At 37.5% G+C, this 25,346-nt stretch overlaps 1 protein-coding gene across 10 annotated transcripts in view; it reads right to left on the reverse strand.

Annotated features, from left to right (window-relative positions):
* ATRX (ATRX chromatin remodeler) overlaps positions 1–25,346 on the reverse strand; it is a 309,323-nt gene that overhangs the window by 73,919 nt on the left and 210,058 nt on the right. For all 10 annotated transcript variants that reach the window (XM_030933744.1, XM_030933747.1, XM_030933752.1 and 7 more), the window contains one exon: positions 6,754–6,862. In XM_030933744.1, the coding sequence (XP_030789604.1) occupies positions 6,754–6,862 (109 nt within the window). The remainder of the gene's footprint in view (positions 1–6,753; positions 6,863–25,346) is intronic.

Below are 25,346 nucleotides of genomic sequence, written 5' to 3' on the forward strand. Positions count from 1 at the left end.
TATGCTCTTCAAGGGCCAGTCTACTCGGGGCATAAAACAAAGCACAACAAACTTAAAAGAATTGAAATCATACAGATTATATTTCCTGAACATAATTGAATTAAACTAGAAATCCACAAAAGAAAAATAATGGGAACCTCCAAATGCATGGAAATTAAACAACATGCTTCTAGCTATGAGTCAAAGATGAATTCTGAAATAAAAATATACTGAACTAAATGAAAATATAACATATCGAAGTTTGTATAACTAAAGCAGTGCTGAAAGGGAAGTTTGTAACACTAAATGCTTACATTAGAAAAGAAAAAAAGCCTCAAATCAAAGTAGTAATCTAAGCTTCTACCTCCCGAAAGTAGAACAGTAAGAGCAAAACAAACCAAAAGCAAGATGAAATTAAAATAGGAAAAAAAAAAATGAAAATCAAGGGAAAAAACACTAGTTATTTGTAACAATTAATGAAATTGACAAACCTCTAGCAAGACTAATAAAAAGAAAACACACAAATTACCAGTATCAGAAGTGAAACAGAAGCTATCACTATAGACCCTAAAGACATGAAAAGGATATTAAGAAAATGAACAATTCTACACATACATTTGAAATTACATTGAAATGAACCAACTCTTATAAAAGCACAAACTACCACAACTCATTCAATATAAAATAGATCACTTGAATAATCCTAAAACTACTGAGGAAATTTAATTAGTGATTTCTAAACTCCTCAAAAAAGAAATCTTCAAGACCAGAACTAGTTTCACTGGCAAATTTTACCAAACTTTTAAGATTAACACAAATCCCCATAATCTTTGTCAGAAAATAGAAGAGAAAACAATTACTGACTTATTTTATGAGATCAATATTAACCTGATACCAAAACCAGACAACGAAAACAACTGAATATATAACAGTAACTCTCATAAATATCTCTCAACAAAATATTAGCAAACAGAACCAAGTACTATATAAAAGCAATTATCCTTACGATCAAGTGGAGTTTTATTCCAGGCATGAAAGGTTGGTTCAGCTTTCAAAAACCAATCTACATAGCATACCATATTAACAGATTAAGAAGAAAAAACAGATGATACTGAGGCAGAAAAAGCATTTGACAAATGTAAACACCCATTCATCATAAAAACTGAGAAAATTAAGAATAGAGGGGAACTGCCCCAACTTGATGAAGAGTAATTACAAAAAAAGTACAGCATGGCTGTGCATTCCTACTCAAAGAGGCTGAGGCAGGAGGATCCCTTGAGCCTAGGAGTTTGTGGCTGCAGTGAGGTATGATCACACCACAGAACTCCACTCATGGTGATAGACAGAGACCTTGTCTCAAAACAAAAACAACCCCCTGACCCAAAAAAACAACCTTACAGCTAACAACATAGTTAATGAAGACAGAATGCTTTTCTCCTAAGATCAGGAAGAAGGTAAGGATGTCCACTCTCACCACTGCTACTAACTATGTTACTCTTAAGTTTTAACCAGTATGAGGTATAGGGAGGGACACAGCAATACTAAACGTGCATAATAAACAGAGCTGAAAATATCAGAAGCAAAATCTGACATAACTTAAAGGAGAAACAGACAAATTCACAATTACAGTTAGAGACTTTTCTTGCAGTAAGACAAGAAAAGGAAACAAACAGCGTACAGATCATAAAAGAAATAAAACTATCCCTACTTGCAGATGGTATAATGGTCTTAGAAAATCCAAAGAAATCTATAAAACAAACTCCTAGAACAAATCAAGTCAGCAAGATTACAGACAAAAGATCAACACAAAAACCAACTGCATTTCTATATTTGAGCAATGAACACATGGAAACAAAAATAAAAAATATAGTATCATTTACAATAGCTAAAAAAAAGAGAAATACCTGGGTATAAATCTAACAAAAGACCTACAGGACCTGTATACTGAAAACTACAAAACACTGATGGAAGGAATCAAAGATCAACATTAATGGAGACATACACTGAGTTCACTGATCAGAAAACTCTAAATAAAGTTATCAATTCTCTGCTGCTAAAAGTATTACAATTGAAAAATGGTATCAATTCTCTCCAAAGTAGTAACAGGCTTAATACAATTCCTATTAAAATTATTGCAAAACTTTCATAGATTTAGACAAGATTATTCTAAAATTCATATAAAAAATTAGCTAAAACAATCTGTGAAAGGTAGAACAAAGTGGGAAGAATCATTCAATGTGCTTACTACACAGCTATAGTAATCAAGACTATGTAGTAATGATGCAGAGAAAGACATACGGAATAAAGGAATAGAATAGCAAACTGAAAAACAGCCCAACACAAGGATAGCCAACTGATTTTTCACAAAGGTGCAAAACCAATTCAGTAAAGGAAGGATGGTTTTTTCTTTGTTCTTTTTTTTTTTTTTTTTTTTTTTTGAGACAGGGTCTTCGTCTGTCGCCCAGGCTGGAGTGAAGTGGCACAATCATGGCTCACTGCAGCCCCGACCTCCTGATCTCAAGTGATCCTCCCACATCAGCCTCCAGAGTAGCTGGGACTACTGGTGTGCATCACCATGCCTGGGTAATTTTTTATTTTTGGAGACAGGGTCTCGCTATGTTGCTCAGGCTGGTCTTGAATTCCTGGGCTCAGCCTCCCAAAGCACTAGGATTACAAGTATGAGCCACTGTGCACCACCACAGATAGCTTTTTTCAACAAATGATGCTGCAGCAATTGAACATCCACAGCCAAAAATAAGAATCTTTAAACTTCACACCTTATACAAAAATTAACTCAATATACCATGGACTTAAACATAAAAGGTAAAATTATAAAACTTGTAAAACGCAACACAGGAGAAAATCTTCAAGACCTAGGGCTTTGAGGAAGAGTTCTTAGACTTGACATGAGAAGCATGATCAAAACAAAGAAACAAACATTGATAAACTAGATTTCATCAAAATTAAAATCTTTGTTCTCTGAAAGACCCTGTGAAGGGGATGAAAAAACAAGCCATAAACTGGCAGGAAATATTTGCAAACCATATATCTGACAAAGGACGCATATCTAGATTATATAAAGAACTCTCAAAACCTGCAATAAAAAAACAAGCAATCCAATAAGAAAATGGACAAAAAGACATAAAGGGATTATCACCCAAGAGGATATACAATATTTGATGACAAATAAACACGTAAGATGCTCAATATAACTGGTTGTCAGGAAACTGCAAATTAAGACCACAATAAGATACTACTACATACCTACCAGAACACCTAAAATAAAAAATAGTGATAATACTAAATGCTGGTGAGGATGTAGAGAAACTTATTTCTCACACATTGCTGGTAAGACTATACAATGGTACAGTCATTCTAAATAAGAGTCTGGCAGTTTCCTAAAAAAGTAAGACATACTTACCATATGACCTAGCCACAGCACACCTGGGCATTTATCCTAGAGAAATGAAAACTTAGGTGCACATAGAAATCTGGAACACAGTGTTCACAGCAGCTTTATTTATAATAGCCAAACCTGGACAAAATGAAAATGTCCTGCAATAAGTGAACGATTAAACATCTGTGGTACATCCATCCCATAGAATACTACTCTGTAATAAAAAGGAACAAACTATTGATACATGTGACAACTTGGATGAAATTCAAGGGCATTAAGCTGAGTGAAAAGAGCCAATCTCAAGAGGTCACATATAGAGAATGATGTCATTTTTATGACAGTCTTAATATGACAAAATAATAGAGACGGAGCATAAATTAGTCATTGTCAGGGGTTAAGGTTAGTGACAAGGTTGGCAGTAAAAATGGCTGTGACTATAAAAGAGTAGTGAGAGAGAGAGCTTTGTGGTGATGGCATATTTCTGTATCTTGATTGTGTACATGTGGAAAAAAGATATATGCATTTAAACACTGTCAACTACTTAGTTTTGATATTGAAATATAAGTATATAAGATTTAACCATTGGGGAAAATTAGGCAAAGGGTTCACAGGAACTCTCTGTACTTGCAAGTTCAGGTCAATCTATAATCATTACTAAATTAAAAGTCAGACAAACAAACCAAAAACAGTATCAAGCTAACCAGGCACTCTGAGACTGCTGAAAACTACTTCCAGGTCACACAAAACAACGTTAGAAATGGTCATTATCTTAAAGTTTATTTTAATGTGTCTTTCAGATTGTTTTGGCATAAACAAGGATTATATTTATATCCTATTTATTGAAAATTACTGAGTCATGAAAAATTAGAATATATAGAGATATAATCTAAAACATCTGTGGATTTTTTCTTTGCTCTTTTCATTTTGTTTTTCGTTTCATTTTCTGTTTGTTTGTTGATTTTTAGAGACAGCATAACATTTGTGGGTTTCATGTGTATGGGTTCAGCTACTCAAGAGCAACTCCCCAAACCCATAATATACGTGTACAGGTTGAGCATCCCAAATCTGTAAGTCTGAAATCCTAAATTCTCCAAAGAAAATGCTCATTGGGGCCGGGCGCGGTGGCTCAAGCCTGTAATCCCAGCACTTTGGGAGGCCGAGGTGGGCGGATCACGAGGTCAGGAGATCGAGACCATCCTGGCTAACATGGTGAAACCCCGTCTCTACTAAAAAAAAAATACAAAAAACTAGCCGGGCGAGGCGGCGGGCGCCTGTAGTCCCAGCTACTCGGGAGGCTGAGGCAGGAGAATGGTGTAAACCCGGGAGGCGGAGCTTGCAGTGAGCTGAGTTCCGGCCACTGCACTCCAGCCTGGGCGACAGAGCAAGACTCCGTCTCCAAAAAAAAAAAAAAAAAAAATGCTCATTGGGGCATTTTGGATTTCGGATTTTCAGATTTGGGATGCTCAACAGGTAAGAATATAATACAAATATTCAAAAATCTGACCAAAAAAATCCCATATCTGAAACGCTTCTGGTCCCTAGCATCCCCAAGCATTTTGGATACTCAACCAGTATATGCCTCAAGCATGAATTTGAATGAGATGCTTTTTGGCATATGTTTAGGGGTAATTCACTAGTGAGTTAGCCAAGCTGACAGCTCAACATCTAAATTTCAATGTTTTTCCCTACTAGTCATCAAGTACAAATGTCATGTGACAGATTATATGCCACTGTCATATTTTAAAATTTGGAAAACCGAGCAAGCCAAAGGTTTAGATTATGTTTGAGAAATTTGGGTTACTGAATAAAATTACTTCTTCACACTCATGCACAAATAATAATTTGTTTAAACATGTAAAACAGAATATAAAAATGTATTCTTTAAGCAGTTATATAATCAATCATATACATTTATAATTTAACTGTATTCAAATCATCCCTTTGTAAGCTCTCTTAGGCTACAGGTTTTCAATAATTAATAATCTTCCTAAAATGTAACTGAAATTTCTCTAGCCTTAAGCCTAGGTTTAGTTCATGATGCTGCTAAAATTAAAACATGTTTTAAACAAACAGTATAATATTCTCTGTAGTTTAAAATATTTCTTAAGGCATACTTCAGCCATCTTTCTATTAAACTAACCCCATCTCTTTTATCTTTTTCTTAAATGCCATGCTTTCTTACATTTATGTATGTGTATATGTATGTGTATGTGCATATGTTTAGATGTATGTATAGTCATGTGCCACATAATGTTTTGGTCAATAACAGACAGCATATACAAAGGCAATCTCATAAGATTATAACACATATTTTTACTGTATCTTTTCTATGTTTAGATATGTTACATACACAAATACCATTGTGTTCCAATTGCCTACAGTATTCAGTACAGTAACATGCCGTACAGTTTTGCAAACTATAGCAATAAGCTATATCATAGAAAGCCTACTGGTGTACAGTATACTCTGTGATATTTGCATAGTGACAAAATTGTCCAATGATGCATTTCTCAGAATGTATACTGGTTGTTAAGCCACATGTGACTATATATAAAACTTTTCCTTTCCAAATGTAGTTTGATTTTGTCAATTAGTAACAGCTTAAAACAATATCAACAATACACACAAAATGCCTTGTATCTACAGTTAACGATATTAAAATGGTCAATAAGCACATGAAAAGATGCTCAACATCATTTATCATTAGGGAACAGCAAATTAAAATCACAAGAGATACCACTACACATACATTAGAATGAGTAAAATAATTTTTTAAAAATGACAATACCACATACAGACAAGAATGTAAGGAAACTGGAACTCGCATACAACTGCTGGTGGGAATGCAAAGTTTTACAGTCACTTTGGAAAACTGCTTGATAGTTTCTTACAAAGATAAATGTAAACTTACTATATGACCCAGCAATCACAATCCTAGGATTTCGTTTCATTTAAGTAAATACTTTTGTTCACACAAAAACTTGAACATGAAAGCTTAGAGCAGCTTTGATTTTAATTCCAAAACCTGGAAACAACTCAAATGTCCCTCAAGCGGAAGTATCTAAACAAACTGTGATATATCCCTATAATGGAAGACTATACAACAATTTTTAAAAAGTATTGGTATATGCAACAACGTAGGTGATCCTCAAATAAATTTCACTAAGTGAAAGAAATGAGACTCAAAAGGCTACAAGTTATATGATTCCATAAGTGAATTCAGTGGGTAGGGAGTGATGACACCGTTTTGTATACTGACTGTATCTTCCATTTGCTAAAAACATTCAAATACACAATAAAAATATTGAAATGTACTGTATGTAAATTTTAAAATTAATTATTTTAATGTTTCTATATATACAGAAAATTTTTCCTACCTCACATTAGTTTCATCGTTAAATTCTTCAGCCCACTTCTTCCTTGACTGTGCAGTAGTGGAACCATCTAAACGGTAATAGTCAATGTTTCGAAGCCACTTCCCCTCACCTGAAAATTTAACAAAAGAACACAAAAGGAATTTGATATATCGCTCTGCTTACTGGTAAGAACAGACTTTCCACCTTGCTCATCATTTAAAAGTGGGTTATATACATTCTATTTGTATAGCAAAATATATTATATACTTTTCTTAAGGAATAATTATATTATAAATAAATTCACCACAGATTTCATTCAAATAGATAGTGATGAGCACAGGTATTTTTAAAACCTATTTCATCTACACGAAAATTTCTTAAAAGGGTTTCCTTAATTAGAATCCATAAAACTGTCAAAAGAATATGATTAAACTTATATTTCGCTCATGAGGCATGCTTTTAGTTATATCTGTAAATGGCCACGTTTTTCTCCTTATCAACAACTTGATAATGATCAAATAAAAATCAGAGTTAAAGAATGTCTTCATTCATTCACTGAACAAATACTTACTGAATGCCTACTATGTGCCAAAAATTATTCTATGGGGTATACACAAATTTCAGTGTATGTTTCCATTTCAAAAGTGGTGTGTGTGTGTGTAAAGGAGTACGACTTCATGAGTTAACGACATGACATGACAATTTTGGACAGTGAGGGAAAGTTTTTGTTGTTGTTGTTTAATCTACACCAGGAAGAAGTGAGGTGAAATTTTACCCAAGACTTGCACTGATACTAAAATACCAAGAGATTAAGGGCATATGACATTTTTATAATTTATCATACATAATTTCTATTCTAATTATTTAACTGTAAACACAATGCTACTATTTCCCATCCAAGCAAACTTCTATCATGCCCCAGAGCCTTAAAACAGTTAACAAAACTGAGATTTATTTATGTCTTGTCAGCAAGCTCTTTAAATTTAGTACATTAGTCAAAAAAAGATGCTTTTCCACATGTTTCTTACCTATATCTTCACTGATATAGAAAACCCAGAATTTCCTTGCTAAAATTCATTAATGCTTATGAAAGTCATTTTATTTGTGTGTGTTTTTTTTTCAGTTAGAAAAAAAGGCATACACATCCAAGGAAAAAAGAATTTGAGATGGATAGTTGGATAAAAAGGTAAGAGGCTGGAGTCACATTTGCATTAATTGTTCACTTGAACTGGATAATTATTAAAACAAACAATCATAAATGAATGGAAAATGATATGACTATTTTAAAAAGCATTTCAACATACTCACCTTTTATTATAATGCAAATGAATATCTCTAATACCACCTCGATGAATCCAACACTTAAAAACTGATAGAGTCACTATAGGTTAGTAGTTAAGAACACAGACTTTGGAGTGACACTCCCTGAGTTTAATCTCAGTTTCACCATTTACTAACATTTTCACTTATGGCAAGTAATTAAACTCCTTGTGCCTCAGTTTCTTTATCTGTAAAATGAAGATAATCAGAGTACCTATTGCATAGGGTTGTTATGAGGATTAAATGAGATAATATTTTAAAAACTACTTAGAATGGTGCCTGTCGCACGGTAATTAAAAGCTTACTGAGTACTTAATATTATCACTCAAGATCCCATGACAAATTACACCTGCCTCTATTACGGCACATAATATATGTGTTTGATCCTCTTCCACACCATGATTTCCTGTAGTACCCCTTAAATCTTGCTCAGTAATCAATACACAGTGGTAGTGGTAATGGTAGTGGTAGTGGTAACAGTAGTAACTCAAAAGCAGACCAATCTGATAAGTAAACATTTGCTAAAGATAATTTACAAAATCAGAAATAAACTAGCAAGCATATTAAAAAAAGTACAACCCTATTAGTGGTCAAAAAATTATGAACGAAAACAATGACAACTGTTTTTACCCATTAAAGATGAAGAAAATGCAGTTACAATACACATTAAAATATGCATTTTCCATTTATTGATGGTAGTAAATTGGTATGTTTTTGTAACATAGGTTTTTCAATAATGAAAAACTGCCAGAACATAGAATCTAATAAAATTTATAGTGATAATAGAAAAAAATATATTTAAGCTTATATTTAACTACAGTTAAATGTAAAAATATATATATGTTAAAGATATGCCAATAAGTGACTCTAGAAACAAAGAAAGTGGGGCAATGAGAAAGATAAAAACTGCAAGTATATACCTAGGAACATGCCTAACTAGAGCATCATTCTCTGTATAAAAAAACTAGGGAAGATCCAGATAAGGGTAATTTCCTTACCAGTTCAACAAGTATTTACTATGGACCTACTACATGTCTAGCTTGGTGCTAGACAAAAAGTATACAAAAATGGGTAGTAATGAAGCTGTCTTCAATGATACAGATCTGTATGAGACAGACATAATTCCCATACAACATGGAGCACTCTGGGAAGCCCCGTGGAGTTATCTATTCTCTCACACTTCCTATTTCCCTTTACCTACAGACCCTGGCAAACACCATTCTATTTTATGTCTCTACAAATTTCACTACTCTAGGAACCTCATAATAGGAATCATGTAATATTTGTCCTTTTCAGACTGGCTTAGATCACTTAGCATATTGTCTTAGATCACTTAGCATATTGTCTTCAAGATTCATACATGTTCCACCATGTGTCAAAGTTTCCTTCCTTATTAAGGCTAAAATTATGTTCCACTGTATGTATATGACGCATTTTGTTTATCCACTTATCTGTCAATGGACACTTGACTTTCTTCCATGATTTGGTCATTATGAATAATGTTGCTATAATGTGGGTGTACAAATACAAATACTTCTCTAACACCCTGAACTCTATTCTTTTGGGTATATACCCAGAAGTGGTACTTCTGGATCTCATGGTAATACTGTTTTTAATTTTTTGAGGAACACCACACTGTTTTCCACAGCAGCTATACCATTTTACATTCTAACCAACAGTACACAAGGGTTCCAATGTCTCCATATTCTCACCAACTCTCATTATTGTTTTTTCATAGTAGCCCATCCTAATGGGTGTGTGGTGGTATCTCATTACAGTTTTCATTTGCATTTCCCTAAGGATTAGTGATGCTAGGCATCTTTTCATGTGCTTCTTGGCCATTTGTGTATCATTTTTAAAGAAATGTCTATCAACTCTTTTGCCCATATTTAAATCAGATTATTTTTATTGTTGTGTTGCAGGAATCCTTCATGTATTTTTTATATTAACCCCTTACCAGATATATGATTTGCAAATATTTTTCCCATATGGTAGGTTGCCTTTTTACTCTGTCGAAATGGTAAATTTTATGTTATATATATATATTTACCATACTACTAAAAAGAAAAAACTACCTATAAAAAGAGCCCAGGCCAAGATGGCTTCAACGCTGAATTCTAACAAACATTTAAAGAATAATTAAGCTCGATGCTTTACAAACAATTCCTAAAAACAGAAACACGAACATACACCAACTCATTCAATCAGGGCAGTACTGGGGAAGGAGGTAGAATAAGATGGCTGAACAGAAGCTTCTACTGATCAACCTCCCAGCAGATATGGCAAATGTTATGACTACCTAAACAAAAACGCACTGTCATAAGAAATAAAAATCAGGTGAGCAATTATAGTACCTGATCTTAACTTCATATCACTGAAAGAGGCACATAAGGGGGAAAAACAATCTTGAATTGCCAATGCAACTGCTACCTCAACCCCCAGAAGTGGCCATGTAGCATGGGGAGAGAATCAGTGCACTTGGGTGCAGTGATCAGAGGACTCTGAATTGGAACTCAGCCTACACCCATGAAGGGAGCACATAAACCTGCCCAAACCAGAAGGGAATCATCCATCACAGTGATTAGAACTTGAGTTTCGGTAAGTCACGCCACAGTGGGCAAAAGTGCACTGGGGTCCTAAATAAAACTGAAAGGCTATCTAGGCCACAAGGACTGCAACTTCTGGGCAAGTCCTAGTGCTGTAAAGGACTTGGAGCCAGTAAAATGGGGGCACTCGACCTAGTGAGATACCATTGGGGCGGCTAAGAGAGTACTTATGCTACCATTCCTCACTCCTCCAATTCCAGGCAGTGCAGCTTAGAACTTCAAAAGAGACCTCTGCTTTCTACTTGAGGAGAGAAGAGGGAAGAGAAAGAGCACTTTGTTTTGCAACTTGGATACCAGCTCAGTCACAGTAGGACAGGGCCCTACGCAGAATCGTGAGGCCCCCATTTCAGGCCCTAGCTCCCTGGGCCAGAAGGCAACCCATTGCCTTGAATCAAGGGACCTAATCATGGCAGGATTCATCACCTGCTGACCAAAGAGCCTGAATAATCAGCAGCAATAACCAGGTAGTACACATTGTGGGCCATGGATTAGACTGAAATGTGTTAGGTTATGGTGAGACCCAGCATATTAAAAGTTGTGGTGGCTACAAAGAGAGACTCTTCCTGCTTGAGAAAAGGAGAGGGAAGAGTAAAGGGGACTTTATCTAGCAGTGTAGGTACCATGTCGGCCACAATGGGCAAAAGCAACAAATGGGCTCTTGGGGTCCCCAATTCCAGGCCTTAGCGCTTGAATGGTATTTGTGGACTGAGCCTGGGGTAGAGTGGAGCCCACTACCCTGAAGGGTGAGTCTCTGGCCTGACAGCATTCACCAAAAGCTGACTAAACAGCCCTTAGGCCTTAAGTGAACACTGGTGGTACACTGGCAGTACTCTGTGGGCCTGTCCTGGTAGTGGCCACGAAGAGAGGCTCCTCCGCCTGAGGAAAAGAAAGAAAAGAGTAGGAAGGACTTTGTTTTGTTACTTCCATGCCAGTTTAGCCATAGTAGAATAAAGCACCAAGTATATTTCTAACATTTCTGGCTCTCAGACAGCATCTCTATACCTGCCCAGGGTATAGAGACAGAATTTGTCAACATGAAGGGAAAGACCCAATACTGGCAGGCTTCACCACCTGCTGAATGTACAGCCCTTGGGCCTTGAGCAAACATAGGCAGTAACCAGGTAGTGGTTACGGTGGGCCTTGGGCAAGACCCACTGCTCTGCTGGCTTAAGATCTGACCAAGTGCTATATCAGCAGTGGTAGCCACAGGGGTGCTTGTGTCACCCACCCCCCCATCCCCAGCTCCAGGCAACTCAGCACAGACAGACTCCATTTGTTTGGGAGAAAGTAAAGGAAGGGAACAAGAGTCTCTATCTGGTAATCCAGACAATTCTTTTGGATCTTACCCAAGACCATCAAAAATGGTACCTCTATAAGGCTGCAAGAACTACAGCGTTACTGGCCTTAGGGTGACCCCTAATGTGGATACAGCTGCAGTGATCAAAAAGTTAGATCATAACACCCAAGTCCCTCCAAATACCTGGAAAGTCTTCCCAAGAATGACAAGTACAAACAAGCCCAGACTGCAAAGACTACAATAAATACCTAACTCTTCAATGCCCAGACACCAACGAAAATCCATAAGCATTAAGACCATTTAGAGAAATATGGCCTCATCAAATGAACTAAACAGGGAATGGGGGAAAATCCAGGAAAGACAGAGATATGTGACCTTCCAGACAGAGAACACAAAATAGCTGATTTGAAGGAAACAACGAAATTCAAGATAATACAGGAGGAATTCAGACTCCAATCAGATAAATATAATGAAGAGGCTGAAATAATTAAAATGAATAAAGCAGACATTCTGGAGTCAAAAAAATACAATTGACATACTAAAGAATACATAAGAGTCTCTTAATAGCAAAACTGATAAAGCAAAAGAAAGAATTAGTGAGCTTGAAGATAAGCTACTTGAAAATACAGTCACAGGAGACAAAAGAGAGAAGAATAAAAAAGAATAAAGCATGCCTACAAGGCCTAGAAAATCGCTATAAAAAAAGCAAATCTAAGAGATATCAGCCTTAAACAGGAGGTAGAAAGAAAGACTGGCATAGAAAGTTTATTCAAAGGGATCATAACAGAGAACATCCTAAATCTAGAGAAAGATACTAATATTCAAGTAGAAGAAGGTTATAGAATATTAAGCAGATCTAACCCAAAAAAGATTACTTCAAGGCACTTAATAAACTCCCAGACGTCAAGGATAAAGAAAGGATCCTAAAAGCAGCAAGAGAAAAGAAACAAGTAACGTACAATGGATCCCCAATATGTCTGGCAGCAGACTTTTCAATGGAAATCCTTCAGGCCAGGAGAAGAGAGGCATGAAATATTTAAAGTGTTCGAGGAAAATACTTTTACCCTAGAATAATATAAATGGATAAAATATCCTTCAAACATGAAAGAAAAATGAAAACTTCCCAGACAAACAAAAGCTAAGGGATTTCATCAACACCAAATCTGTCCCACAATAAAGGCTAAAGGAAGTAATTAATCAGAAAGAAAAGGACATGAATGAGCAATAAGAAATCCTCGAAAGGTACAAAACTCACTAAAAACAGTAAGTATACAGAAAAATACAGAATATTATAACAGTGTAACTGTGGTGTATAAATTACTCTTATTATAAGTAGAAAGACTAAATGTTGAAGCAACAAAAATAATAACTTCAACAACATATCACGACATAGTACAGTAAGATATAAACAGAAACAACAAAAAGCTAAAAAGTGGGGGAACAAAGATAAGGTGTAGAATTTTTATTAGTTTTCTTTTTGCCTGTTTGTTTCTCTGTTTATAAAAATAGTGTAAAGTTGTTATCAGCTTAAAATAATGAGAATTTAAGAATTTTCAAGCCTCATGGGAGCCACAAACCAAAAAATATATAATGGATAAACAAACAAAAAGGAAGAAACTAAACCACACCACTAGAGAAAATCACCTTCATTAAAAGGAAGACGGGGGCGGAGCAAGATGGCCGAATAGGAACAACTCCAGTCTCCAACTCCCAGCGCGAGCGACACAGAAGACCGGTGATTTCTGCATTTTCAACTGAGGTACTGGGGTCATCTCACTAGGGAGTGCCGGACAATCGGTGCTGGTCAGCTGCTGCAGCCTGACCAGCGAGAGCTGAAGCAGGGCGAGGCATCGCCTCACCTGGAAGCGCAAGGGGGAAGGGGATCCGTTTTCCTAGCCAGGGGAACTGAGACACACAACACCTGGAAAATCGGGTAACTCCCACCCCAATACTGCGCTGTAAGCATACAGGCATTCCAGGAGAATATATCCCACACCTGGCCGGGAGGGTCCCACGCCCACGAAGCCTCCCTCACTGCTAACACAGCAGTCTGCCGCGATCTATCCGCAAGGCAGCAGCGAGGCTGGGGGAGGGGCGCCCGCCATTGCTGAGGCTTAAGTAGGTAAACAAAGCCGCTGGGAAGCTCGAACTGGGTGGAGCTCACAGCAGCTCAAGGAAGCCTGCCTGTCTCTGTAGTCTCCACCTCTGGGGACAGCGCACAGCTGAAGACCAACAGGGGAAGTAGCGGGAGCCGGTGCAGACGCGAACGACTCTGTCTGACAGCTTTGGGGAGAGCCGCGGATCTCCCAACGCGGAGGTTGAGATCTGAGAACGGACAGACTGCCTGCTCAGGTGTGTCCCTGACCCCTGAGTAGCCTAGCTGGGAGAAATCCCCCACTAGGGGCAGTCTGACACCCCACACCTCACAGGGTGGAGTACACCCCTGAGAGGACACTTCCAAAGGAAGAATCAGACAGGTACACTCGCTGTTCAGCAATATTCTATCTTCGGCAACCTCTGCTACTGATACCCAGGCAAACAGGGTCTGGAGTGGACCTCAAGCAATCTCCAGCAGACCAACAGAGAGTCCTTCTGACTGTCAGAAGGAAAACTATCAAACAGGAAGGACACCTATACCAAAACCCCATCAGTTCGTCACCACCATCAAAGACCAGAGACAGATAAAACCACAAAGATGGGGAAGAAGCAGGGCAGAAAAGCTGGAAATTCAAAAAATAAGAGCGCATCTCCCCCTGCAAAGGAGCGCAGCCCATCACCAGCAACGGATCAAAGCTGGTCAGAGAATGCCTTGGACGAGAGGAGAGAAGAAGGCTTCAGTCCATCAAACTTATCAGAGCTAAAGGAGGAATTACGTACCCAGCGCAAAGAAACTAAAAATCTTGAAAAAAGAGTGGAAGAATTGACAGCTAGACTCATTAATGCAGAGAAGATCATAAACGAAATGACAGAGATGAAAACCATGACACGAGAAATACGTGACAAATGCACAAGCTTCAGTAACCGACTCGATCAACTGGAAGAAAGAGTATCAGCGATTGAAGATCAAATGAATGAAATGAAGCGAGAAGAGAAACCAAAAGAAAAAAGAAGAAAAAGAAATGAGCAAAGCCTGCAAGAAGTATGGGATTACGTAAAAAGACCAAATCTACGTCTGATTGGGGTGCCTGAAAGTGAGGGGGAAAATGGAACCAAGTTGGAAAACACTCTTCAGGATATCATCCAGGAGAACTTCCCCAACCTAGTAGGGCAGGCCAACATTCAAATTCAGGAAATACAGAGAACGCCACAAAGATACTCCTCCAGAAGAGCAACTCCAAGACACATCATTGCCAGATTCACCAAAGTTGAAATGAAGGAAAAAATCTTAAGGGCAGCCAGAGAGAAAGGTCGGGTCACCCACAAAGGGAAGCCCATCAGACTAACAGCAGATCTCTCGGCAGAAACTCTACAAGCCAGAAGAGAGTGGGGGCCAATATTCAACGTTCTTAAAGAAAAGAATTTTAAACCCAGAATTTCATATCCAGCCAAACTAAGTTTCATAAGTGAAGGAGAAATAAAATCCTTTACAGATAAGCAAATGCTTAGAGATTTTGTCACCACCAGGCCTGCCTTACAAGAGACCCTGAAGGAAGCCCTAAACATGGAAAGGAACAACCGGTACCAGCCATCGCAAAAACTTGGCAAAATGTAAAGACCATCGAGGCTAGGAAGAAACTGCATCAACTAACGAGCAAAATAACCAGTTAATATCATAATGGCAGGATCAAGTTCACACATAACAATATTAACCTTAAATGTTAATGGACTAAATGCTCCAATTAAAAGACACAGACTGGCAAACTGGATAAAGAGTCAAGACCCATCAGTCTGCTGTATTCAGGAGACCCATCTCACATGCAGAGACATACATAGGCTCAAAATAAAGGGATGGAGGAAGATCTACCAAGCAAATGGAGAACAAAAAAAGCAGGGGTTGCAATCCTAGTCTCTGATAAAACAGACTTTAAACCATCAAAGATCAAAAGAGACAAAGAAGGCCATTACATAATGGTAAAGGGATCAATTCAACAGGAAGAGCTAACTCTCCTAAATATATATGCACCCAATACAGGAGCACCCAGATTCATAAAGCAAGTCCTTAGAGACTTACAAAGAGACTTAGACTCCCATACAATAATAATGGGAGACTTCAACACTCCGCTGTCAACATTAGACAGATCAACGAGACAGAAAGTTAACAAGGATATCCAGGAATTGAACTCATCTCTGCACCAAGCGGACCTAATAGACATCTATAGAACTCTCCACCCCAAATCAACAGAATATACATTCTTCTCAGCACCACATCGCACTTATTCCAAAATTGACCACATAATTGGAAGTAAAGTACTCCTCAGCAAATGTAAAAGAACAGAAATTATAACAAACTGTCTCTCAGACCACAGTGCAATCAAACTAGAACTCAGGACTAAGAAACTCAATCAAAACCGCTCAACTACATGGAAACTGAACAACCTGCTCCTGAATGACTACTGGGTACATAACGAAATGAAAGCGGAAATAAAGATGTTCTTTGAAACCAATGAGAACAAAGATACAACATACCAGAATCTCTGGGACACATTTAAAGCAGTGTGTAGAGGGAAATTTATAGCACTAAATGCCCACAAGAGAAAGCAGGAAAGATCTAAAATTGACACTCTAACATCACAATTAAAAGAACTAGAGAGGCAAGAGCAATCACATTCAAAAGCTAGCAGAAGGCAAGAAATAACTAAGATCAGAGCAGAACTGAAGGAGATAGAGACACAAAAAACCCTCCAAAAAATCAATGAATCCAGGAGTTGGTTTTTTGAAAAGATCAACAAAATTGACAGACCGCTAGCAAGGCTAGTAAAGAAAAAAAGAGAGAGGAATCAAATAGATGCAATAAAAAATGATAAAGGGGATATCACCACTGACCCCACAGAAATACAAACTACCATCAGAGAATACTATAAACGCCTCTACGCAAATCAACTAGAAAATCTAGAAGAAATGGATAATTTCCTGGACACTTACACTCTCCCAAGGCTAAACCAGGAAGAAGTTGAATCCCTGAATAGACCAATAGCAGGCTCTGAAATTGAGGCAACAATTAATAGCCTACCCACCAAAAAAAGTCCAGGACCAGATGGATTCACAGCTGAATTCTACCAGAGGTACAAGGAGGAGCTGGTACCATTCCTTCTGAAACTATTCCAATCAATAGAAAAAGAGGGAATCCTCCCTAACTCATTTTATGAGGCCAACATCATCCTGATACCAAAGCCTGGCAGAGACACAACAAAAAAAGAGAATTTTAGACCAATATCCCTGATGAACATTGATGCAAAAATCCTCAATAAAATACTGGCAAACCGGATTCAGCAGCACATCAAAAAGCTTATCCACCATGATCAAGTGGGCTTCATCCCTGGGATGCAAGGCTGGTTCAACATTCGCAAATCAATAAACGTAATCCAGCATATAAACAGAACCAAAGACAAGAACCACATGATTGTCTCAATAGATGCAGAAAAGGCTTTTGACAAAATTCAACAGCCCTTCATGCTAAAAACGCTCAATAAATTCGGTATTGATGGAACATACCTCAAAATAATAAGAGCTATTTATGACAAACCCACAGCTAATATCATACTGAATGGGCAAAAACTGGAAAAATTCCCTTTGAAAACTGGCACAAGACAGGGATGCCCTCTCTCACCACTCCTATTCAACATAGTGTTGGAAGTTCTGGCTAGAGCAGTCAGGCAAGAGAAAGAAATCAAGGGTATCCAGTTAGGAAAAGAAGAAGTCAAATTGTCCCTGTTTGCAGATGACATGATTGTATATTTAGAAAACCCCATCGTCTCAGCCCAAAATCTCCTTAAGCTGATAAGCAACTTCAGCAAAGTCTCAGGATACAAAATCAATGTGCAAAAATCACAAGCATTCTTATACACCAGTAACAGACAAGCAGAGAGCCAAATCAGGAATGAACTTCCATTCACAATTGCTTCAAAGAGAATAAAATACCTAGGAATCCAGCTTACAAGGGATGTCAAGGACCTCTTCAAGGAGAACTACAAACCACTGCTCAGTGAAATCAAAGAGGACACAAACAAATGGAAGAACATACCATGCTCATGGATAGGAAGAATCAATATCGTGAAAATGGCCATACTCCCCAAGGTTATTTATAGATTCAATGCCATCCCCATCAAGCTACCAATGACTTTCTTCACAGAATTGGAAAAAACTGCTTTAAAGTTCATATGGAACCAAAAAAGAGCCCGCATTGCCAAGACAATCCTAAGTCAAAAGGACAAAGCTGGAGGCGTCACGCTACCTGACTTCAAACTATACTACAAGGCTACAGTAACCAAAACAGCATGGTACTGGTACCAAAACAGAGATATAGACCAATGGAACAGAACAGAGTCCTCAGAAATAATACCGCACATCTACAGCCATCTGATCTTTGACAAACCTGAGAGAAACAAGAAATGGGGAAAGGATTCCCTATTTAATAAATGGTGCTGGGAAAATTGGCTAGCCATAAGTAGAAAGCTGAAACTGGATCCTTTCCTTACCCCTTATACGAAGATTAATTCAAGATGGATTAGAGACTTAAATGTTAGACCTAATACCATAAAAACCCTAGAAGAAAATCTAGGTAGTACCATTCAGGACATAGGCATGGGCAAGGACTTCATGTCTAAAACACCAAAAGCAACGGCAGCAAAAGCCAAAATTGACAAATGGGATCTAATTAAACTAAAGAGCTTTTGCACAGCAAAAGAAACTACCATCAGAGTGAACAGGCAACCTACAGAATGGGAGAAAATTTTTGCAACCTACTCATCTGACAAAGGGCTAATATCCAGAATCTACAAAGAACTCAAACAAATATACGAGAAAAAAACAAACAACCCCATCAAAAAGTGGGGAAAGGATATGAACAGACATTTCTCAAAAGAAGATATTCATACAGCCAACAGACACATGAAAAAATGCTCATCATCACTGGCCATCAGAGAAATGCAAATCAAAACCACAATGAGATACCATCTCACACCAGTTAGAATGGCAATCATTAAGAAGTCAGGAAACAACAGGTGTTGGAGAGGATGTGGAGAAATAGGAACACTTTTACACTGTTGGTGGGATTGTAAACTAGTTCAACCATTATGGAAAACAGTATGGCAATTCCTCAAGGATCTAGAACTAGATGTACCATATGACCCAGCCATCCCACTACTGGGTATATACCCAAAGGATTATAAATTAGTCTACTACAAAGACACATGTACACGTATGTTTATTGCGGCACTATTCACAATAGCAAAGACTTGGAATCAACCCAAATGTCCATCTGTGACAGACTGGATTAAGAAAATGTGGCACATATACACCATGGAATACTATGCAGCCATAAAAAAGGATGAGTTTGCGTCCTTTGTAGGGACATGGATGCAGCTGGAAACCATCATTCTTAGCAAACTATCACAAGAAGAGAAAACCAAACACCGCATGTTCTCACTCATAGGTGGGAACTGAACAATGAGATCACTTGGACTCGGGAAGGGGAACATCACACACTGGGGTCTATCATGGGGAGGGGGGAGGGGGGAGGAGGGAGGGATTGCATTGGGGAGTTATACATGATATAAATGATGAATTGATGGGTGCTGACGAGTTGATGGGTGCAGCACACCAACATGGCATAAGTATACATATGTAACAAACCTGCACGTTATGCACATGTACCCTAGAACTTAAAGTATAATAAAAAAAAAAAAAAAAAAAAAAAAAAGTAAAAGGAAGACAAGAAGGAAGGAAAGAAGACAAGCCCAAAAAACAACCAGGAAACAAATAACAAAATGGCAGGAGTAGGTCCCTACTAATCAATAATAACATTTAGTGTAAATGGACTAAACTCTCCAATCAAAAGACAGAGTGGCTCAATGGATTTTAAAAAATACCCAATGATCTGATGCCTACAAGAACACACTTCACCTATAAAGATACACATAGACTGAAAATAAAGGGATAAGAAAAGATATTCCATGCCAATGGAAACTAAAAAAGAGCAGGAACAGCTATACTTATATAGGACAAAATAGATTTCAAGACAAAAACGGATACTACATAATGATACAGTTCAATTCCACAAGAGGATATAACAATTTAAAATATATATGCACTCAACACTGGAGCACCCACATATATAAAGCAAATATTGTTAGAGCTAAAGAGAGAGATAGACCTCAATACAATACTAGCTGGAGACTTCAACACTACACATAGAAAATCAACTAAGAAACATTGAACTTCATCTACACTATAGACCAAATGGACCTAATACATATTTACAGAACATTTCATCCAACAGCTACAGAATACATTCTTTCTCCTCAGCATGTGGATCATCCATATGTTAGGTCACAAAACAAGTCTTAAAACATCAAAAACAACCTGAAATAATATCAAGTATCTTCTCTTACCACAGTGGAATAAAAGGAGAAATTAATAACGAGGTATTTCAGAAACTATAGAAATACATAGAATTTAAACAACACATTCCTGAATGACCAGTGGGCCAATGAAGGAATTAAGAAGGAAATTGAAAATTTTCTTTAAAAAATGATAATGGAAACAGAACATACCAAAAAATATAAGACACAGGGAAAGCAGTACTAAGAGGAAAGCTTATAGCTATAAATGCCTGTATCAAAAAAGCAGAAAAACTGAAAATAAACAATGTTAACAAGGCATCTTAAAGAATTAGAGGCCGGTCGCAGTGACTCATGCCTGTAATGACAGTACTTTGGGAGGCCGAGGCGGGTGGATCACCTGAGGTCAGGAGTTTGAGATCAACCAGGCCGACATAGTGAAACCCTGTCTCTACTAAAAATACAAAAAGTAGTCGGGTGTGGCGGCGGGCGCCTGTAATCCCAGCTACTCAGGAGGCTGAGGCAGAAGAATCGTTTGTACCTGAGAGGCGGAGGTTGCAGTGAGCCAAGATTGTGCCACTATATTCCAGCCTGGGCGACAAAGCGAGACCTTGTCTCAAAAAAAAAGAAAAAAAGAGAAGAGAAGAATTAGAAAAGCAAGAACAAACCAAGCCCAGAATTAGTCGAAGAAAAATAAAGATCAGCGCAGGAATAAATAAACTTGAAATAAAGAAAACAATACAAAAGATCAACGAAACAAAAAACTGGCTTTTTGAAAAAAATAAACGAAATTGACAAACTTTTAGACAGACTAAGCAAAAAAGAGAGAAGACCCAAATAAGTAAAATCAGAGATGAAAATAAAGACATTACAACTGTTACCGCAGAAATTCAAAGAATCATTAGTTACTATCATCAGCAACTATATGCCAATAAATTGGAAAACCTAGAAGAAATGGATAAATTTCTAGACATATACAACCTACCAAGATTGAACCGTGAAGAAATCTAAAACTTGAACAGACCAATAAAAAGTAATGAGATTGAAGCCATAATAAAAAGTCACCCAGCAAAGAAAATCCCAGGACCCGACAGCTTCACTGCTGAATTCTATCAAACATTTAAATGAGAAATAAGACCAATCCTACTCAAAATATTCTGAAAAGTAGAGAAGAGAATACTTCCAAACTCATTTTATAAGGCCAGTACTACCCTGATAACAAAACCAGATAAACACACATAAAAAAAATTTAAACTATAAGCCAATATCACTGGTGAATACTGATGTAAAAATCCTGAACAGAACAGTAGCAAACTGAATTCAATAATGAAATGATCATCCATCATGACCAACTGGGGCTTATCCCAGGGGTGCAAGAATGGTTCAACATATACAAATTGATGTGATACATCATATCAACAGAATGAAAGACAAAAACCATATGATCGGCTGGGCGTGGTGGCTCACGTCTATAATCCCAGCACTCTGGGAGGCCGAGGCAGGTGGATCACTCGAGGTCAGGAGTTCAAGACCAGTCTGGCCAACATGGTGAAACCTTGTCTCTACTAAAAATGCAAAAATTAGCTGGGCTCAGTGGCACACACCTGTAATCCCAGCTACTCGGGAGGCTGAGGCAGGAGAATCACTTGAACCTGGAAGGCAAAGATTGCAGTGAGCCAAGATCACACCATTGCACTCCAGCCTGGGCAACAAAGCGAGACTCTGTCTCAAAAAACAAACAAACAAAAACAACAAAAAACAAAACCATATGATCATTTCAATTCATGGTAAAAAAGTATTTGACAAAATTCAACATCCCTTTACGAAAAAACACTAAAAACACTAAGTACATAAGGAACATACCTCAAAATAATAAAAACCATCTATGACAGACCCATAGCTAGTATCATACTAAAGAAAGAAAAATTAAAAGGCTTTCCTCTAAGTTCAAGAACATGACAAGGATGCCCCACTTCCATCACTGTTATTAAACACAGTAGTGGAAGTCCTAGGTAGAGTAATTAGACAAGAACAAGAAATAAGGGGTATCAACATTGGAAAGAAAAAAATCAAATTGTCCTTGTTTGCAGATGATCTGATCTTAACTTGGAAAAATCTGAAAACTCCACCAGAAAACTATTAGAAATGATAAAAAGATTCTGTGAAACGGTAGGATATAAACCCAACACACACAAATCAATAGCATTTCTATATACCAACAGCAAACAACCTGAAAGAGAAATAAAGAAACTTACAAATTAAAAAAAAAAAATTTTAAGACATCAAGAAAGTAATCCCATGTACGATAGCTATAAATAAAATACTTAGGAATTAACGAAAGAAGTGAAAGATCTCTACAGTGAAAACTATAAAACAATACTGAAAGAAACTGAAGACACAAAATCATAGAGAGATATTCCAGGTTCAGGGACTGGAAGAATCAATATTATTAAAATGTCCATACTACCCAAAGCAATCTACAGATTCAATACAATCTGTATAGAATACCAGTGACATTCTTCACAGAAATACAAAAACCAACCCTAAAATTTATATGGAAGCATAAAAGACCCAAAATAGCCAAAGCTATACTAGGCCAAAAGAACAAAACTGGAAGAATCACATTACCTGACTTTATACTACAGAACTATAGTAACCAAAACATTATGGTACTGGCATAAAAACACATACATCAACACAATAGAGAACCCTGAGATAAATGCATACATCTGCAGTGAACTCATTTTTGACAAAGTTGCCATGAGTATACCCTGGGGAAAAGACAGTCTCTTCAGCAAATGGTGCTGGGAAAAATTGGATATCCATACACAGGAGAACAAAACTAGACTCTTATCTCTCATCATATATAAAACTCAAGTCTAAATGGATTAAAGACTTAAATGGATTAAAGACCTTAGACCTCAAACTGTAAATCTACTACAAGAAAACATTGGGGAAACTCTCCAGGACATTGGACTAGGCAAAGATTTTTTGAGTAATACCCGACAAGCAGAGGCAACAAAAGCAAAAACGGACAAATGTGATTTCATCAGGTTAAAAAGCTTCTGCACAACAAAGGATACAGTCAACAAAGTGAAGAGACAACCCACAGGATGGGAGAAAATATATGCAAACTACCCATCTGACAAGCGATTAATAACTGGTATAAAGAACTCAAATAACTCTACAGGAAAAAAATCTAATAATCTGATTTTAAAATCGACAAAATAATAGTCATTTCTCAAAAGAAGACATACCGATGGCAAACAGGTACAGGAAAAGGTGCTCAACATCATTTATCATCAGAAAAATGCAAATCAAACAATGAGATATCTTCCCACCCCAGTTAACTTGGCTTTTATCCAAAAGTCAGGGAGTAACAAATACTAGAGAGGACTTGGAGAAAAGGGAACTCTTGTATACTGTTGGTGGGAATATAAATTAGTAAAACCACTATGGAGAACAGTTCAGAGGTTCCTCAAAAAATTAAAAATAGAGCTACCATAGAATCCACCAATCCCGGTCAGACGCAGTGGCTCACTTCTGTAATCCCAGCATTTTGGGAGGCCAAGGCAGGCAGATAACCTGAGGTCAGGAGTTTGAGACCAGCCTGGCCAACATGGTGAAACCCTGTCTCTACCAAAAAATACAAAAATTAGCTGGGCGTGGTAGTGCACGCCTGTAGTCCCAGCTACTGGGGAGGCTGAGGTGGGAGAATCCCTTGAACTCAGGAGGTGGAGGTTGCAGTGAGCCAAGACCACACCACTGTACTCCAGCCTAGGTGACAGAGCAAGGCCTTGTCTCCCCCAACCAAAAAACAAACAAACAAACAAAAAAAAGAATCCAGCAATCCCACTCCTAGGTATATACCCAAAATAATGGAAATCGGTATATCGAAGACATATCTGCACTTTCATGTTTATTGTAGCACTATTCACAACAGCCAAGACTTGGAGACAACCTAAGTGTCCATCAATAGAGGAATGGATAAGGAAAATGTGATACATACAATGGAGTAGTATACAGCCATAAAAGAGAAAGATCCTGTCATTTACAACAACATGGATGAACTGGAGGTCATTAAGTGAAATAAGCCAGGCAGAGAAAGACAAACTTTGCATGTTGTCATTTATTTGTGGGATCTAAAAATAAAAATAATTGAACTCATGGAGATATAGAGTAGAAGGATGGTTACCACAGGCTGGGAAGGGTAGTGGGTGGTTGGGGTAGAAGTACAGATGGTTAATAGGTACAAATATATAGTTGGAATGAATAAGAATTAGTATTTGTTAGCATAACAGGGTGACTACTGTCAAAAATAATTTAATTGTATATTTTTAAATAACTAAAAGAGTATAATTGGATTTTCTGTATCACAAAGGATAAATGTTTGAAATGACAGATATCCCATTTACCCTGATGTAATTATTATCCATTGCATGCATATATCAAAATATCTCATGTAACCCATGAATACGTAACACCTACCATGTACCCACAAAAATTACAAGGAAAAAATCAGACATATTATTGGAGTCAGGAGGAGGAAAGTCAGTACTGAGGAGTGTCACTGGACATGAAAGATGAAGAATGGATAGGAATTAATCAGGTGAAGAGAGTGTGGGTGGAGAGAGCATTGCAGGCAGACAGAAACATAGTCATCAGTCCGCAGTAAAAGCAAGAAGAGATTAGCAGAGACAATCTATGTTACTGGTTATAAAATAAATGCAAATTAAAACAAATACAAGATATCATTATTCACCTATTAAGAAAGGTTTTAGTTATTATGGCAACGGTGTAGTGATCATTCAAGGATTGCTACTAGGAGTACTAATCCAACTGCTCTGGAAAGTAAGTTGACAATGTTTCAAAAGGCCTAAAAAAGATCATACC

This window comes from Rhinopithecus roxellana, chromosome 7, assembly GCF_007565055.1.
Source record: "Rhinopithecus roxellana isolate Shanxi Qingling chromosome 7, ASM756505v1, whole genome shotgun sequence".
Lineage (NCBI taxonomy): Eukaryota > Metazoa > Chordata > Mammalia > Primates > Cercopithecidae > Rhinopithecus > Rhinopithecus roxellana.